The 17849-nt window shown below is 37.3% G+C and overlaps 1 protein-coding gene across 1 annotated transcript in view; it reads left to right on the top strand.

Moving 5' to 3' along the window:
- c5 (complement component 5) overlaps positions 1-17849 on the top strand; it is a 93742-nt gene that overhangs the window by 16272 nt on the left and 59621 nt on the right. Inside the window, exons 9-14 of the mRNA XM_039764272.1 lie at positions 1556-1691; positions 10215-10330; positions 14963-15151; positions 15295-15498; positions 16578-16787; positions 17322-17471. Coding sequence (XP_039620206.1) covers positions 1556-1691; positions 10215-10330; positions 14963-15151; positions 15295-15498; positions 16578-16787; positions 17322-17471 — 1005 coding nt within the window. The remainder of the gene's footprint in view (positions 1-1555; positions 1692-10214; positions 10331-14962; positions 15152-15294; positions 15499-16577; positions 16788-17321; positions 17472-17849) is intronic.

Raw genomic sequence — 17849 nt, 5'->3', positions numbered from 1 at the left:
GAAGCTGAAGCTAGATGGTAACACTGGCATGTTGGGTGTTTCCCTGGGTACATTTTAGACAATTGTAAGCATGATAAATGTGATTACAATAATTAAGTTTAGTTAAATTCTTAGCACTTATACAACTAAAGTAAATGAGGGGACCTTTTTAATCTTTGACCTTTTAAAGAAAACAACAAGCTACAGTTTTGAGAAATTTTATTTACTCAACATATTCTCTGATGTTGCTCTAACTTCTTCAACCTGTCAAAGAACGCTAGGGGTTATGCTGCAAACCACTCATCAGCAGATGGTCTCCTTAATGCTTGAAAATGTTTTTCTTTCAAGAGTTTTTTGAGGTTTGGAACAGGTAATCAGAAAGGGACAGGTCAGTTGAGTAAGCTAGGTGTTTCAGCACTTCAAAGTGTAGATTAGCAAGTTTTTGCTGTGCTGTTGGAGAAACAATGTCTTGAAGAAACAAGACTCGCTTGAAAAGCTTGGAGTCCAGTTCCTGCTTCAACTTGTCCAAAAATGATATGTAGTAGTGTGCAATGATACTTGCACCCTTTTTCAGGTAATCAACAAGAAGAATTACATTTTGGAGAGGAGCCATCACCTTGCCATCTGTGTCTTGAACTTCTGTGGATGTGGGGACCACTGTCTCTCCATTCTTTGAATTGTCCTTTGGTCTCTGGATCGTACATATAGATCCAAGTTTCATTCACAGCAACAAGCTGCTTCAGAAATCCCTTAGGGTCCTTCTTAAAACAGTTCAAAATGGCCTGTGAATGCAACCACTCAATCATGCTTCTGGTCAGCATTGCAGCATTTGGGTCCTAACCTAAATTGAGCAAGCCAGTTTTTTGACTGTGGAGTAGGAAGGGCACATATCACCTAATGTTCCTAACATATTATTATAAATTTGTCAGGGCAAGTTCCCCTTAAAGAACAAATCACCACACAACACTGTTTTGATGTGAAATGTCCATTGTTTTGTGACATCTCCACTTTATCCCAACCCAGAAAAAAATGTAAAAGTTACAATGATGACATTTTCACCAGAAACATTTAAGACAAAGAGTTTTGATGTGATACAGGTTAGGCTATCCAAAAAAATTAGTTAAATGGGGAAAACCAAAGACTGATTATAATCCCTTGTATTCTATGTATGAACAAGTTCCACTCCTTTTCTGAGATGCCAATGAAACTTCCCTTTCTCACCATTCCCTAGGACCTTTAAGGGGTGGATTCTTTGAAATATTTTATATATTATTGAAATGATTTCTGGGCATCTAAATAAATTAGATTTTTTAACCCTTGTTTAAGAAAAAGTCTACAATATCAAAGTGAAAACAAAATTATATGGATAAAAATGAATGGATCAGTGTGCTCTTTATTTACTATACTTTTATCAGAATCAGTCATGGAAGGAGTTCAATTTTAGGCAGAAATTGGCCTCTGATTAAAACAATGGTTGTAATAAAAGATTAGGAGTAAAATTTAAACATCAGGACTGTGTTTTTGTCTAAAATGAACTCTTTTATGTAAAATTGAATAGTTTTGTACTGAATTTCAGCTGGATGAGGGGGAGGCTGAAGTCATCTTTAATACCAACACTGCTCTAAAATCCACACCTTCTTTGATGATGGACAGCCTGGAGCAACTGGATGGGAAGTTCCTTTATATATTGTTATCAGTAATGGAATCCACAGGTAAAAATTGTCGGTACTTGTTTGATTTTCTTGTTTAGCCCCTTGTTATTTTAAAATTGAGCTGGTTCAGTTGATGTAAAATTAAGTGTATTACTGTTAATGGTCTCCCCAGTCGCCTAAATCATATCTGAAATATACAATATTTACTGTTCAGTCCCCACCACTGATGCCCTCCATTATACTGAGTGACTTACTTAAGCTATCAGTGTTGTAATTGTAGAAGTATGTACACTGTAGATCACTAATTTTAATTTTAAACCACTTTGTATAAAAGCACAATATTTATAAATGAACAATTACTAACTGATAATATTTAAACTAAATCTTTAAAAATGGAAATTAGATGACAGTTATATCCTGCAGAAGTCAGAATGAAAAATGACTGCAGAAGTAAAACTGGACACACTCCTCATGCTTAGCTGAGAAGTATACTTTCCTTATTTTAATTGTTCTTCTGCAATCTTTAAAATGCAACATTTTCAAGATGCTTACATGTGCAGCTTTCAAATATTGTAATTGATTGATCTTTCCTCCTTACCTTATACACTTTTTCTTCTGCTTTTTGGAGGTTTCAAGTTACTTGACTGTAAGCTGTTTGAAGTTTCACTTCACATAGATGTGTTACCTGAAGTGACAGAAATGAGCCATTAATAACTACCATGTTGGGGATTGTCATAATGTCATTATGAAGCATTTTCTTAGATATTGCCCATTAAAATAGATCTCTGCTCAATTGATTTGTTTCAGGACAACATTGTCCATAGATAAGGATTTGACTGCTGCATCTCCTGCCAGAGTCCAAAAAGTTAAAAACTTTCTTTGTTATAATCACTAGGACATCACAATTCCTACTTATGCTTTCTATCAGTAAATAAACAAACACGCCTTATAATACATACTATGTAATCCCCAGTACAACATATATTTCACAACAGCAGTACAACATACAGTGGTGTGAAAACTATTTGCCCCCTTCCTGATTTCTTATTCTTTTGCATGTTTGTCACACAAAATGTTTCTGATCATCAAACACATTTAACCATTACTCAAATATAACACAAGTAAACACAAAATGCAGTTTTTAAATAATGGTTTTTATTATTTAGGGAGAAAAAAAAATCCAAACCTACATGGCCCTGTGTGAAAAAGTAATTGCCCCCTGAACCTAATAACTGGTTGGGCCACCCTTAGCAGCAATAACTGCAATCAAGCATTTGGGATAACTTGCAATGAGTCTTTTACAGCTCTCTGGAGGAATTTTGGCCCACTCAACTTTGCAGAATTGTTGTAATTCAGCTTTATTTCAGGGTTTTCTAGCATGAACCACCTTTTTAAGGTCATGCCATAGCATCTCAATTGGATTCAGGTCAGGACTTTGACTAGGCCACTCCAAAGTCTTCATTTTGTTTTTCTTCAGCCATTCAGAGGTGGATTTGCTGGTGTGTTTTGGGTCATTGTCCTGATGCAGCACCCAAGATCGCTTCAGCTTGAGTTGACGAACAGATGGCTGGACATTCTCCTTCAGGATTTTTTGGTAGACAGTAGAATTCATGGTTCCATCTATCACAGCAAGCCTTCCAGGTCCTGAAGCAGCAAAACAACCCCAGACCATCACACTACCACCACCATATTTTACTGTTGGTATGATGTTCTTTTCTGAAATGCTGTGTTCCTTTTACGCCAGATGTAACGGGACATTTGCCTTCCAAAAAGTTCAACTTTTGTCTCATCAGTCCACAAGGTATTTTCCCAAAAGTCTTGGCAATCATTGAGATGTTTCTTAGCAAAATTGAGACAAGCTCTAATGTTCTTTTTGCTTAACAGTGGTTTGTGTCTTGGAAATCTGCCATGCAGGCCGTTTTTGCCCAGTCTCTTTCTTATGGTGGAGTCGTGAACACTGACCTTAATTGAGGCAAGTGAGGCCTGCAGTTCTTTAGACGTTGTCCTGGGGTCTTTTGCAACCTCTCAGATGAGTCGTCTCTGCGCTCTTGGGGTAATTTGGTCGGCCAGCCACTCCTGGGAAGGTTCACCACTGTTCCATGGTTTTGCCATTTGTGGATAATGGCTCTCACTGTGGTTCACTGGAGTCCCAAAGCTTTAGAAATGGCTTTATAACCTTTACCAGACTGATAGATCTCAATTACTTCTGTTCCTATTTGTTTCTGAATTTCTTTGGCTCTTGGCATGATGTCTAGCTTTTGATGTGCTTTTGGTCTTCTTCTCTGTGTCAGGCAGCTCCTATTTAAGTGATTTCTTGATTGAAACAGGTGTGGCAGTAATCAGGCCTGGGGGTGGCTACGGAAAATGAAGTCAGGTGTGATACACCACAGTTAGGTTATTTTTTTAACAAGGGGGCAATTACTTTTTCACACAGGGCCATGTAGGTTTGGATTTTTTCTCCCTAAATAATAAAACCATCATTTAAAAACTGCATTTTGTGTTTACTTGTGTTATATTTGACTAATGGTTAAATGTGTTTGATGATCAGAAACATTTTGTGTGACAAACATGCAAAAGAATAAGAAATCAGGAAGGGGGTAAATAGTTTTTCACACCCCTGTAAGTAACTACATAGGGAAATTATTAAATATTTGTTTAATTTCACTAGAGAAATCAAAGGAAGCAGAAATCTAGTTTACATTCATGTAAGGCTACACCTTGCTCTATACAATATATTTGAATGTTGACAATACCCTTTATAAAGTAAACTTAGTCCAGGTAAGCAACTGTTTTCCTTTCAAGGAAAATAATTTTGTGTTTCTAAGATAGTTTTTAAATCACCTCCATGCTGACATGCATCATTCTCAAGTAGAAACATGTCATTACTGTATTGGATAGAATTTAATTTAATTTACTTTTGGGAATTAGTTTTTATTCTTACTCAGATAAAAAGAGAAGCAGGGGGATAGAAGAGGCAAAATATGTGGTCTAAACACAAATTGAAAGTTAAACATTGGAGGAACAAAACAAGAGAAAACTAGGAGAAATATATAAACAAACTAAATTCCTAAACTTTGAACAAAATTGGTAGTTAAAGAACGCACAAAAATATTCAAAACCCTTAATCTTCCACAACCTATCTAATTAGAAATTCGTTATGCAAATATCCAAAATCTTGGACAATGTCTGCAATGTAGTGGTAGTGCAGTGATTAAATACTGTCATGGTGGTAATATCATATGATGCAACTTTCTAGGACACAACCCCTATCAAACAGCTGGAACATTATAACAACATAAACTTAAAATGGTGGCAACCATGAAAAAAACAAAATGGTGTTGTTAGAATATTCAAAGCAAAATGGTAAAACATAATTTGTGGTAAACCATAATTCAAAATCTCCATAAACAATACCAGATTGTTTGTACAAAATTAAACAAAGAACATATTCATGACAGTTTGAGGCTTTAGATTAAGTAAAATGTAATTCCTTAATTGTTTTGTTTTTGAAACCATTTTGATAATCTGCTCTCTGCTACGTAAACAGTCTGCTCTTCACATTAGCCCCAAAGTGGTCATATTGATATTTCTTATTTTGGTGAAAAATGTTTTGATTTTGTGTTGTTAGTGTGAATGTCTAACGATTTTACTGAGTCACCTCAGTGTCAGCCTCTGTCCATTAGAGTCATGGTGTCATGCGGTCTTCCCTCTTTTATAAAGTCACCTAATCAGAGTTATATTTCTGTCTGGTAGTATACAAAAGTAAATAGGAAAACATGAAAACAAATAAGATGACATTAACCTAGCATACTTTGACATTGGAACATTTATTTCAAGCACATTGTGTCAAAATATAACAATGCTTTAAAAATGTATAATAAATTCAGTTCAAGCCTACCATTTTTGCACTGTGCTGATTTATACTTATCTTCTTGTGTGCTATTAAATTTAAAATTCATGTTTTTCCAACTTTATATGCGTTGTGATTCAGAATGGAGTCAGTTCTTGACTCCTTCTTTTATACTTTCTAATTTTTCAGTAATTAGTTTTGTCGTATGTCTTATTTTATTTCTTCACTAGAAATGGGAGATCAGAGGGTATAATGGTGATGCCAGGAATACATTCAGAGTGTGGCGCTCTGCTGTTTTTTTGTGTAGCTGCCTTCACACAGCTTCTCCACTGCTTTATAAACGAACGCCATATAAGGCCATCGTTTCTCCTTGCTTCGCGGTTCTGTACTGTTTTATTGTTCGTTTATTAAGATTCTTATAGTTATTGTGTAGCTATTCGAGACTTACTTTACTGTTCAGGTACCCATTTCCTTTATTTAATCCGCGGCTTGTACGTTATTTTTGTCCGTTTATTACGATTATAGATATTTATTGATTTCCTTCTTTAGCTGACTGCCTGCTCATATAAGACGCTCCGCTGTTTTTTTGTGAAACAGCCTTTACACAGCTTCTCTGCTGTTTTATAAACGAACGATATATAAAGCCATCACCTTGTCAATTGTGTAATGCGTTTTTTGAACAGGTTTGATGCATGGAAGTGATCACTCGTACTGCGTTCAGTCAGTTCACGTGAGCTGCTCTGTTGTGTGATGTTGCAATGTCCACGGCTTTATTTAATGTTAGCTAAGACTCAGCACTTAAAAGTTTATGGCTGCACTCCGGTTGTAATATGACGAAGCTGCACGAGCTCACTCTTGAGAATGCAACGTATAGTTGTCCAGGAGAAAAGCAATCTTACCTGAAATCAATGGCATCGTTTTGTAGGGTCTGTCCCTGAGACTTATTACTTGTCATCGCGCAGCAGAGCCTTACTGGAAATTGGAGGCATCTGAATTGAAATGGGAGATTAGAGGGTATAAAGGGGATGCGAGGAATACATTGAGTGTGGAGAAACTCTAGAGACAGCGTGCGTATTAACTTGTGGATTTTTCTGTGAGTATTTGGTGGCAGCGTGACGAAGTTGCTTCCATAAGACTGCGTTAGCTTTGGAGCTCAGCTCGGAGCATATTCTTTTTCTACCTTGTCAATTGTGTAATGCGTTTTTTGAACAGGTTTGATGCATGGAAGTGATCACTCGTACTGCGTTCAGTCAGTTCACGTGAGCTGCTCTCTTGTGTGATGTTGCGATATCCATGACTTTATTTAATGTTAGCTAAGACCCGGCACTTAAAAGTTTCTCGCTACAGCAATTTTAACTCCGTTACAAAGTGATCCAAAGTCTCGTTTGTACCTCATGTCTTATCATTAAACTTGTATCTCGTGAATAAAGTATTCTGCGTTTTTCTTCAGCGCTCTTTGGGAGCTCTTCCTTCTTTTCTACGTACTGCGGTCACAGTCAGTTCACGTGATTACGTGGGAGGCGTGATGATGTCACACGCAGCTCCGCCCCCCTACGTCCATCAAACTAACGTCCATTACAGTATTTGGAGAAAAATAGGTTCCAGTTATGACCATTACACGTAGAATTTCGAAATGAAACCTGCCCAACTTTTGTAAGTAAGCTGTAAGGAATGAGCCTGCCAAATTTCAGCCTTCTACCTACACGGGAAGTTGGAGAATTAGTGATGAGTGAGTGAGTGAGTTAGTGAGTGAGTGAGTCAGTGAGTGAGTCAGTGAGTGAATGAGTCAGTGAGGGCTTTGCCTTTTATCAGTATAGGTTTGTGATACATTTATGTATATTATAATTTTAAAACTGCGGAAATGTTGATACATTTGTCTAGAGAATATGTTAATCCACAAAATAACCATGTAAAGGGAGGCCCAGTCAGGGTTGGGGTTGAAAATTCTTCTATGGGATTCAGCACAAGAGTCTGGCTATGAGGTGCATACTTAATAACTACACTAGCACTGATTACTTACATTGCCATGTCATGTTAATCAAACCATTACTATGCAGAGGTGCTCTTGTAATTGATGAACAATGGGGGACTACAGTAGGTTAAATGTTTCCTAGTGGAGTAGGTGTTAAAAATGGGCCAGATATTTTATTCATGTCATTGTTTTACATGATGTAATTGACAGGTGACTTGGAGGTTGTCTGGAGAGCTCTGGTCTGTAGTTGTGGGGACATATTGGGCCATTGGAAAGAGTTGTAAGAGGATGGCTGCAGGGTTTCCAAAGCCCAGTCAGAAATATTCACAGATATCCCTGGAAGTAGTTCTTGTGTCACAAGACCAGTGCAGTTGAAGTTAGGTGGTTGGTGAACAATAGTTCAAATGGGAACAACAACAACATTTATTTATATAGCACATTTTCATACAAAAAGTAGCTCAAAGTGCTTTACATAATGAAGAATAGAAAAATAAAAGACACAGTAAGAAAATAAAATAAGTCAACATTAATTAACATAGAATAAGAGTAAGGTCCAATGGCCAGGGTGGACAGAAAAAACAAAAAAAAAAACTCCAGACTACTGGAGAAAAAAATAAAATCTGTAGGGATTCCAGACCATCAGATTGCCCAGTCCCCTCTGGGCATTCTCCCTAACATAAATGAAATAGTCCTCTTTGGATTTAGGGTTCTCACGGAAGGAATTGAAGATAATGGTCACGTAGACTTCTGCCTTTTAATCCATCCATCATTGTTGGAGCATCATGATGCTTTGAGTAGGTGGTGGTGGCGCAGGCCGGAAAAAGAAACAAAAGAAAGATTAGGGGTCAGTACGGATTTTATTGCCAACCTGAATAGTTATTATGATGAATTGAACATACAGAGTATCAGGATTAAGTTAAAGTAAAGTTATAAAAAGGCCATGTTAAAGTAATATGTTTTCAGCAGTGTTTTAAAGTGCTCTACTGTATTAGCCTGGCGAATTCCTATTGGCAGGGTATTCCAGATTTTAGGTGCATAGCACCAGATGGCCGCCTGCCTCACCACTTCTTTTAAGTTTTGTTCTTGGAATTCTAAGGAGACACTCATTTGAGGATCTGAGGTTATGATTTGGAATATAAGGTGTCAGACATTCCGATATATAAGATGGGGTGAGATTATTTAAGGCTTTATAACCCATAATCTGAATTTTAAAGTCAATCCTGAATGACACAGGTAACCAGTGTAGTGACATCAAAACTGGAGAGATATGTTCAGATTTTCTTTTCCTAGTTAGGATTCTAGCAGCTGCATTCTGCACTAGTTGCAAATGATTTATGTCTTTTTTGGGTAGTCCTGAGAGGAGTGCGTTACAGTAATCTAGTCAACCTAAAACAAACGCGTGAACTAATTTCTCAGCATCTTTCAATGATATAAGAGGTCTAACTTTAGCTATGTTTCTTAAGTGAAAAAATGCTGGGAAATACAAGTTAAAATAGTAGTATTGAAAAGGTAAAAGCTGGAAATTAATTTGCATTTTAACTGGAAAGTATAGAAGGCAGGAGCATGAGGTCCAGTGAGGGAACCAGGGTTATATTGTTGTCTGTTTATTAAATGCTTTGTGATTCATTGTGGTATTACCTTCTTTGTCTTTATTATTTTGTCAATAAAAAGCTCTATTTTATAATATGTTGGCCAAGGAACTTGCTGGAATTGCTATCCAGAAATCAGAAATGTTAAACAGGCAGGAGTCACTATTGGGAGATCTATCACAAATAAAATAAAGAAAAAGTCAAGAACTAGCAAATTTGGAACCTTTAAAGGTGTATATTAATGTTAAATATTTAAATATAAGGAGTCTTTTCTTTATTGCTTATAAACATTAGCCTGATATTAGCCCCTTCTCTGGAATTTTTTTTATGTCACAACTTAATGCATATGAAAATGTAAAGCATCGATAGAAACCATTGCAACGTCACCAGTATTTTGTCATAAATTAAATGAACAAAAAAAACAACAAACAATAATTCCAAGGGAACAAAACATGGAAAAAATATTCAAAATATGTCAAAAGAAACTTAACTTGATGCAGATTCTGAAATTTCACATATTAAGGTGAACTTTTCCTAGATTGCCCCACAAACTAAATAGGTATCCATCCGGTCCTGAAGGGTTCCAGTGGTTCTAGGTTTTTGCTCCAGGCAATTTTTAAATAAACATGCTATTCAAATTAGTCAGTTTGTTCCTTGACGTATCAGAAATTCCTGAAAGTATATATTTTATACTACAAAATAAACAAAAGTATTTATTCTGCAAAACCTTAATTCTTATATTTAGGCAAATTAAAATAAAGCAAATGATAAATGATTAGATAAATGACAGGTAAACTATGAAAGCAATAAGCATCTTTCTGAATTTCAAAGTGAAGCTATTCTCTTAATATTAAATAGGTTTTGAAGTTACAGACATTGGGCTATAGCCAACTGAATTAATGAGAATATAAGTCTACATTATGGATGATATTAAATTAACAAATTACTTGAAGAAAAATTCTGCAGCTAGTGCTTCCCTCCAGGAACAGGAACAGGCAGCCTAGTGATACATTTTATACTCTATGCTTTTGTATTCAACAAGTTGAAATGTCCTAGTGTTTCTTTAATAATTACAGCAAATATTATAAATATAGTAAATTAATTTTAAAGTAGAAATTTTTACTTTCAAAATTGTTCATCTTTTGCAATCCTTCTATTTCTCTTTCTATTAGGAGGAATATCAGTGGACAGTGAGCTTTCCAACATTAAATATGTCATCTCACCATACTCCTTGAACCTTGTAGCCACCCCCTTGTTTGTGAAACCCTCTCTCCCTTACTATGTGAAGGTAAGTCTTTTGAATGTGATAATGTGTCATCTTAATTCTAATAAGTGTAGGACGTGTGGCTTAGTAACTGAAGTATTGAACCAGAAAGCACCCAGACGTTAGTTGAGTTTGTCTGTCCTGATTATCTGTGAGGGCCTGAGCAGTTGCAAAAATACAGTATGTTCAAATTAGGCAGAATCATGCACTGCTTACTAAAGTGTTTAAGTAAAGGACAAGAGTGTTTCCATCTCTGCCTCTTACATACAGTTTGGCTGTATGCTTCATTTGTCAGTGTTCAGATTGTGTAAATACTGACAAAATCTTGTATTTCACTCACCTAAGTGAACACCTATGGTATTAGAAAAACTAAGTCACACCAGGTTTCCCCTTTCAAAGCAATAATCTGTAGTTCCTCATGGAGGATTCCTGTAACATGGTAATATGAAAGATATAAATTGCCCTAGTTTGTTCGGGGTTTGCTTCTTGATCTTCTCCCAGTGGTTTATCCTCAGGTATTAACCTTAACAGATGCCTGAATTACCTCAGTTTTCCCTTTTCAGACTAGTAGGGAAATTGTTCGAGTCAGTAGTCCCACGGATTGCTCATCTTATCACACTGTGTCAGACAGTGAACTCATAAAACTAACTTTCACCGTTTTCCACCGAGCTGCAGAGATTAAGTCACTCTTTACTAGGACAGAATCATGAGAAATTTCTATTTGGAAGTGGAGATTCTGAATCTTTTACATTTATTTTAATGTTGAGAGATCACAGTTAGGTAAAAGCAAGAGCACAACGGTGACGACCACATCAAGGACTAATTTTGTTTATAGTTTAAATAGCTATTTATATCATCTCATTTAATTAAAAACAGCTATTGGCGTAAATACACTTATCTGGAGTTGTCAAAGTAGCACTCCAACAAGGGTCTGCACCATAGTTGTGCAAAAATGCGTTTTGGCACACAGTTCCCCTCGAGGATACGGATTGGGCTCTTAAGCCTAAGAGCCACTCTTGTGCATCAAGGTTCAAAATGACCAATGCCATGGCAGTCATCTACTGCTGTGATAAAGTGATGAGAGCCTATACAAATGTCCAGCATATATGAACATACATAAATAATACTGTGTAAAAGATCAGTGAGGTGAGTAAGTACTTATCTGTAAGAGAAAATCCACATGTGCAAACATCAGCCTTAATCCAAAATGGATTACATTTATTTTTTTCCTCAGAATTTTACACACAACACCCCATAATGACAACATGAAAAAAGTTTACTTGAGATTTTTGCAAATTTATTAAAAATAAAAAAATTGAGAAAGCACATATACATGAGTATTCACAGCCTTTGCCATAAAGCTCAAAATTGAGTTCAGATGCATCCCTTTTCCCCTGATCATCCTTGAGATGTTTCTGCAGCTTCATTGGAGTCCACCTGTGGTAAATTCAGTTGATTGTACATGATTTGGAATGGCACACACCTGTCTATATAAGGTCCCACAGTTGACAGGTCATGTCAGAGCACAAACCAAGCATGAAGTCAAAGGAATTGTCTGTAAACCTCCAAGACAGGATTGCCTCGAGGCACAAATATGGGGAAGGTTACAGAAAATTTCTGCTGCTTTGAAGGTCCCAATGAGCACAGTGGCCTCCATCATCCGTAAGTGGAAGAAGTTCGAAATCACCAAGACTCTTCCTAGAGCTGGCCGGAAGTCTAAACTGAGCGATCGGGGGAGAAGGGCCTTAGTCAGGGATGGTAACTCTGTCAGAGCTCCAGAGGTCCTCTGTGGAGAGAGAAGAACCTTCAAGAAGGACAACCATCTCTGCAGCAATCCACCAATCAGGCCTGTATGGTAGAGTGGCCAGACGGAAGCCACTCCTTAGTAAAAGGCACATGGCAGCCCGCCTGGTGTTTGCCAAAAGGCACCTGAAGGACTCTTGGACCATGAGAAACAAAATTCTCTGGTCTGATGAGACAAAGATTGAAATCTTTGGTGTGAATGCCAGGCGTCACGTTTGGAGGAAACCAGGCACCGCTCATCACCAGGCCAATACCATTCCTACAGTGAAACATGGTGGTTGCAGCATCATGCTGTGGGGATGTTTTTCAGCGGCAGGAACTGGGAGACTAGTCAGGATAAAGGGAAAGATGACTGCAGCAATGTACAGAGACATCCTGGATGAAAACCTGCTCTTGACCTCAGACTGGAGCGATGGTTCATCTTTCAGCAGGACAACGGCCCTAAGCACACAGCTAAGATATCAAAGGAGTGGCTTCAGGACAACTCTGTGAATGTCCTTGAGTGGCCCAACCAGAGCCCAGACTTGAATCTGATTGATCATCTCTGGAGAGATCTTAAAATGGCTGAACACCTACACTTCCCATCCAACATGATGGAGCTTGAGAGGTGCTGCAAAGAGGAATGAGCGAAACTGGCCAAGGATAGGTGTGCCAAGCTTGTGGCATCATATTCAAAAAGACTTGAGGCTGTAATTGCTGCCAAAGGAGCATTGACAAAGTATTGAGCAAAGGCTGTGAATACTTATGTACATGTGATTTATCAGTTTTTTTATTTTTAATAAATTTGAAAAAACCTCAAGTAAACTTTTTTCATGTTGTCATTATGGGGTGTTGTGTGTAGAATTGTGAGGGGAAAAAATGAATTTAATCCGTTTTGGAATAAGGCTGTAACATAACAAAATGTGGAAAAAGTGATGCGCTGTGAATACTTTCCGGATGCACTGCATACAGTATATTCATTTCTGTGTAACTAGAATTTGCAAAGGAGTCTGGGATTTGGTGATGTACCTTATTTTTTGCCTTTTTTCACTTTCACTTTTTGATTATTGTTCATTTTCTGCATATAGATTATAGAACATTCCTGCACTGTGTTTATTTCTGATACTTTTTTCACTGTTTATTTCCTGAGTCACTGTAAATATTGTAGTCACTTGCTTTTAATTTTTGTCTTTTCTATTTGTATTTTAGCATTCAACTGTGCTTAAATAATTGCATAACACTAATCTGTAAATTAATGGCACATGCTGGAATAAAACAGGAATCCTGTTTTTTACAGCATCATTTGTGTCTGTGTCTCTATCTCTCACTCACTGATCCAGTCAGTTACGACTACAGATGCCCAGGGATTAGATCAGTGCCAGGGTTCTATTGATTGGAATATCACAACAACATCAAATGACCAACTGGAATGCAATACTCCTTTCCCTTGACAAGATACTTTCATGTTACTGCTGCGCTCTGACATAACTGTTAGCGAAAACTGCAAGCAAGAAGGGAGAAACAAATATAACCTTAGTCAAATGGTACTCCCATTTTAAATGGAATTAGACATGAGGTCAAGTATTCAAGTATTACAACTGTTTCACTAATATAAAGAGTAAATTGCATCAGAGATGTAGTCCATACACTTGTAAAATCCAACAGTTTAATATATGATTCTAAGCATAAACTTTCTCTTAGTAACTATACAAGATGACCAGACTGGATTGTTGATTCCCATGATTCCTCAAATATCCATATAAAGACACAAAGAGTTGGTTCAGCGTTTCACAGGCAAAATAAAATCTACATTGTTCCTCCAGAATCTGACCTTCAAAAATAAGATGTGTTTTACTTTCAAGAGCACTATGATAGGAGTGTGAAATGTAAATTTTTACAGGTGGATACAACACATTATAAACAAAACACTCCATCTTCTACTTTTTAAAAGAGGAGACCACTACTCCAGTTTCACATTCTTGATATAATATGTTGACCTGTATACATTATTGCTAAAATCTAGGGAGCCACATTTGTCCCAAACATCTGTGATGTGTAATATTTAATTGTGATATGCATTTACAGCTTGTAAACTGGTTTCTGTAAAAGTATCTACTAAAAGTATCAATGTGGTTGAGCTGTAGAGCAGTCCTAACCACTGTGCAGCATGGAGTGAGTAATTTCATCTGCCACAGTTACAGCTACCGGAATATGGTAAACAACTGTATTGAGCACTTGTGATGAGAAAGTCACATCAAGTATGCACATCTATGTGCATCTGTATATTGTGTTTCGAGTAATTGGAACTAGATGACAGAAGTACTAGCAGAGATGAGCAGCTGTATTGCCCATGCTTTTGGCATTGCATACATGATCTGTAACAAAATAAAGAAAATGTACCTTGCATGGCATCTGTCAGCGATACTGTTTACAATATGTGTGCAGTGTATGAGCCTATGCAGTCAGCAAAAGAAACAAAATGCCAAAAATTTGTCCAAATATCTCCCAGTTGGTAGGAATGCCATGGTAGAGAATATCTGTAAAATGAATTGAAGCAAAAGTCTGTATGTGTCTTCCTGTCATTTAAGCACTGAGACTAAATAACATTTAAACAAGTCTTTTCAAGTCAGAATAGTGCAGAATGATGGAACAGTTAAGATAACTGGCTAACAACATAGGTGTTTTGGTTTGGATGCCATCGCATCATACAGGTGGAAGCTACACAATAGTGGTAGTTAAAGTGGTTTCCCATTCACCATGTAAAGCACTCTGAGTAGTGACAAAAGCACTATATAAATGTAAAGAATTATTATTATATTTGATCAGCTTACACTAGTTTACACATTTTCTTCATTCCTTTCATTTGTACAATAGGTCCAAGTCAAAGACCCTGTTGGTGGCAGTGCCAGGAGGATCCCTGTGAAACTCCAAGCCTCAACTTTAGACAAGAATGGCCAGGAAACCTTAATTGAGGATGGCAAATCCCTCTTAACAAGTTCTTCTGATGGCACAGTACTTTTTGTAGTTAACATTCCATCCGATGCTGCTACACTTCAGTTAAAAGTAAGGATGTAAACCACACAAGCAAATCAATATACTGTATGGTAGTTTGCAAGACATTCAGATTTAGATATAGAAGTCTTCATAAATGCAGTCTTTGCACATATGTTTGCTTACATTTGTTGCTGATATCTGTCTTCATTCAGGTGGAGACAGCAGATTCAAAAATCCCTGTGGAGAATCAAGCTCGGAAAGAATTCACTGCAGTAGCATACAAATCAACCATTAATAGCTACCTCCACATTGACTGGTCTTCCCAGCACAAACTGTTGCACGTGGGTGATTATGTCAGCGTTAATGTTTATCCTAAGAGTCCGTATCTATTCAAAATTCAGCATTTCAACTATCAGGTAAGAAAAACTGATGTATGGCACATAAAGGAATTAAAGTGCTATTAAACATGCATAGTTCAAGGTCTCAGTAGTTGGTGTCTATCCCAGCATAGCTGGATGCAAGACAGAAAGCAACTCTACATGGTGTGATAGTCCATCATTGGGCACATTTATGCACACACCTTGTGACAGATAGAGGCTGTATCGCTCCCTTGAACCCTTGTCCATGACTTCAGACACCAGGAAAAAGTCCAAAGGTTGACTTTATTTCTCCTCCACTATACTCATACAAATAATCACAATAATACAATAACTCTCCACAACTCCCAGACGCGTTGCCACCCTTCCACCCAGCTCAGCTGGCCGTCTTCGAGCTCCCACAGTCCTTTTATACTCCTTGACCCGGAAGTGTTCCCAATCCCCAGTCCATGTGATTCTTTATCACTTCCAGGACAGGTACAAGTCCTTTTCTTCACCCCGGAAGTACATCATTTCTGTCGTCGCTCTTCCTATGATGCACTTCCAGGTTATAGGCCACATATGACTCTTTGCTCCCCCTGCAGCTCCCTCTTGCAGCCCCTGTGGTATCCAGCAGGGCTGCGGATGAAAACTACATTGTCCATGATGCTCTGCTGGTCTTCAGGGCACCTCCACACTGCAGGGAGGGCTCCATCCAGCGGCCTGGGAGTATTAGCAGGGATGACAAGCCAGCCAAAGACCACAAGTGTTTTGCCTCATATATCAAGGGACTCACTTCCCAGCCAAGGCACTGTTCATTTGCAATTTACATGTCCTCTCTGTTCGTCACGGCAGAGATATGAAGGTTAAGTAAATTGGTGGCTATTAATTGGCCCAATATAATGGCTTGAGCGTTTATGTATATGTGACGTACAATAGTCTGTCAAAACATTTTGCTTTGTAACTGGTTTTTTGTTTCTATTTTCTTCATTGAAGCATTTGTTTACAGCAAAGAATACATGCTGAAAACCATTAGTGGTTCACAAGCAGTGTCTCACCCTAATTGACTCTGAAATACGATATAATGCATATGTGAATGTTAAGTAAAATGCAATTATGAGCTATTGTATCTTTTTCAGATTATTTCAAAGGGCAAGATTGTGTCTTTTGGTTCAGAGAAACGAGTGAAAGATAGCATTTTCCAGAACCTAAACTTCCAAGTAACATCAGATATGGTGCCCTCTGCCCGTCTCCTTGTCTACTATATTGTAACTGGAGAAAATATTGCAGAACTTGTCGCCGACTCAGTCTGGATGGATGTTCAGGAAGAATGTGTGAACAACTTGAAGGTACATAAACTTATATAAATCAGTACTGTTCTGTGCCTCTCATAAACATAACAACAGGTTGGTTTTGAACTTGATATATCATAGTACTAAACAAGAAAAAGAGTCTATCTGAACCTAATATTCTGTTATAATTATGTAAAGAATTCAAAATATTCAGATTATTGGTCCATTAGGCTCAATAGATCATTACATATTTTAACATAATTTTGGAAGATCAGGTTTGTAAAGACCAAACTGTTACTTAAACTGGATGAAACTTCTAGATTGGAGAGCACTGTGATAAATTAATGTTTCCTCCAGGGCATTTTTTGCCAGAAGCATAAGCATAATAGACACCCTCAGTAATTAAATAAAAATATAAGGAAAACATTGCTAAAGAAAATAACTTTTTAACACTTTTAGGAAAAATCTCAAGGGTGTGTAACAAGCTTGCCCACCAAGTAATAATTCAAAATTTAACCAGTTTACAAGAGTTAAGCTGTTTTACATTTGGTTTCTATAACAAAACTAATTTTTTTTATGATTTTATTTTAGGTCACCTTATCAAGTAAAAATTTGGATTATGAGCCAAAGATGAAAATGGATCTGACAATTGATTCCCAGCCACACTCATATGTAGCCCTGTCTTCTATGGACAAAGCTGTTCACAGCATTCGAACCCAGAGCAAATCTTCAATGCTGAAGGTATGATACAGGGGACCTCTTCTGCACTATCAAAGGCACGCTGTAATTTACTTTAGAGTGAAACAATTGTCTGGCCTGGCATAGAGCACTTTGACTAGTGTGAAAAGCACTATATAAATGTAAATAATAATAATAATTATTATTATTATAATAACTGGGTTGTTGCTATCTCAAGCACAGGGAGGTTACTGGCATTGTAGTGTTCTTTGTTGTACAATGATTTTATCTGTCGCTGTGGAAATGGGAAAACTTTTATTAAAAACAAAGCCAAAACCTCCTACCCCAAAAAAAATGAAGCAGAAGGGAAGGAAATCATTAGTATTAGAGGAGGCCTCAACTTTATTCTCCTCATTACTGATTTGGTAATTGCAGCTGTCA

This window comes from Polypterus senegalus, chromosome 9 (assembly GCF_016835505.1).
Source record: "Polypterus senegalus isolate Bchr_013 chromosome 9, ASM1683550v1, whole genome shotgun sequence".
NCBI classification, from domain to species: domain Eukaryota; kingdom Metazoa; phylum Chordata; class Cladistia; order Polypteriformes; family Polypteridae; genus Polypterus; species Polypterus senegalus.
Note: the sequence above shows the minus strand (reverse complement) of the source record. Positions and strands in the feature narration are given on the sequence as shown.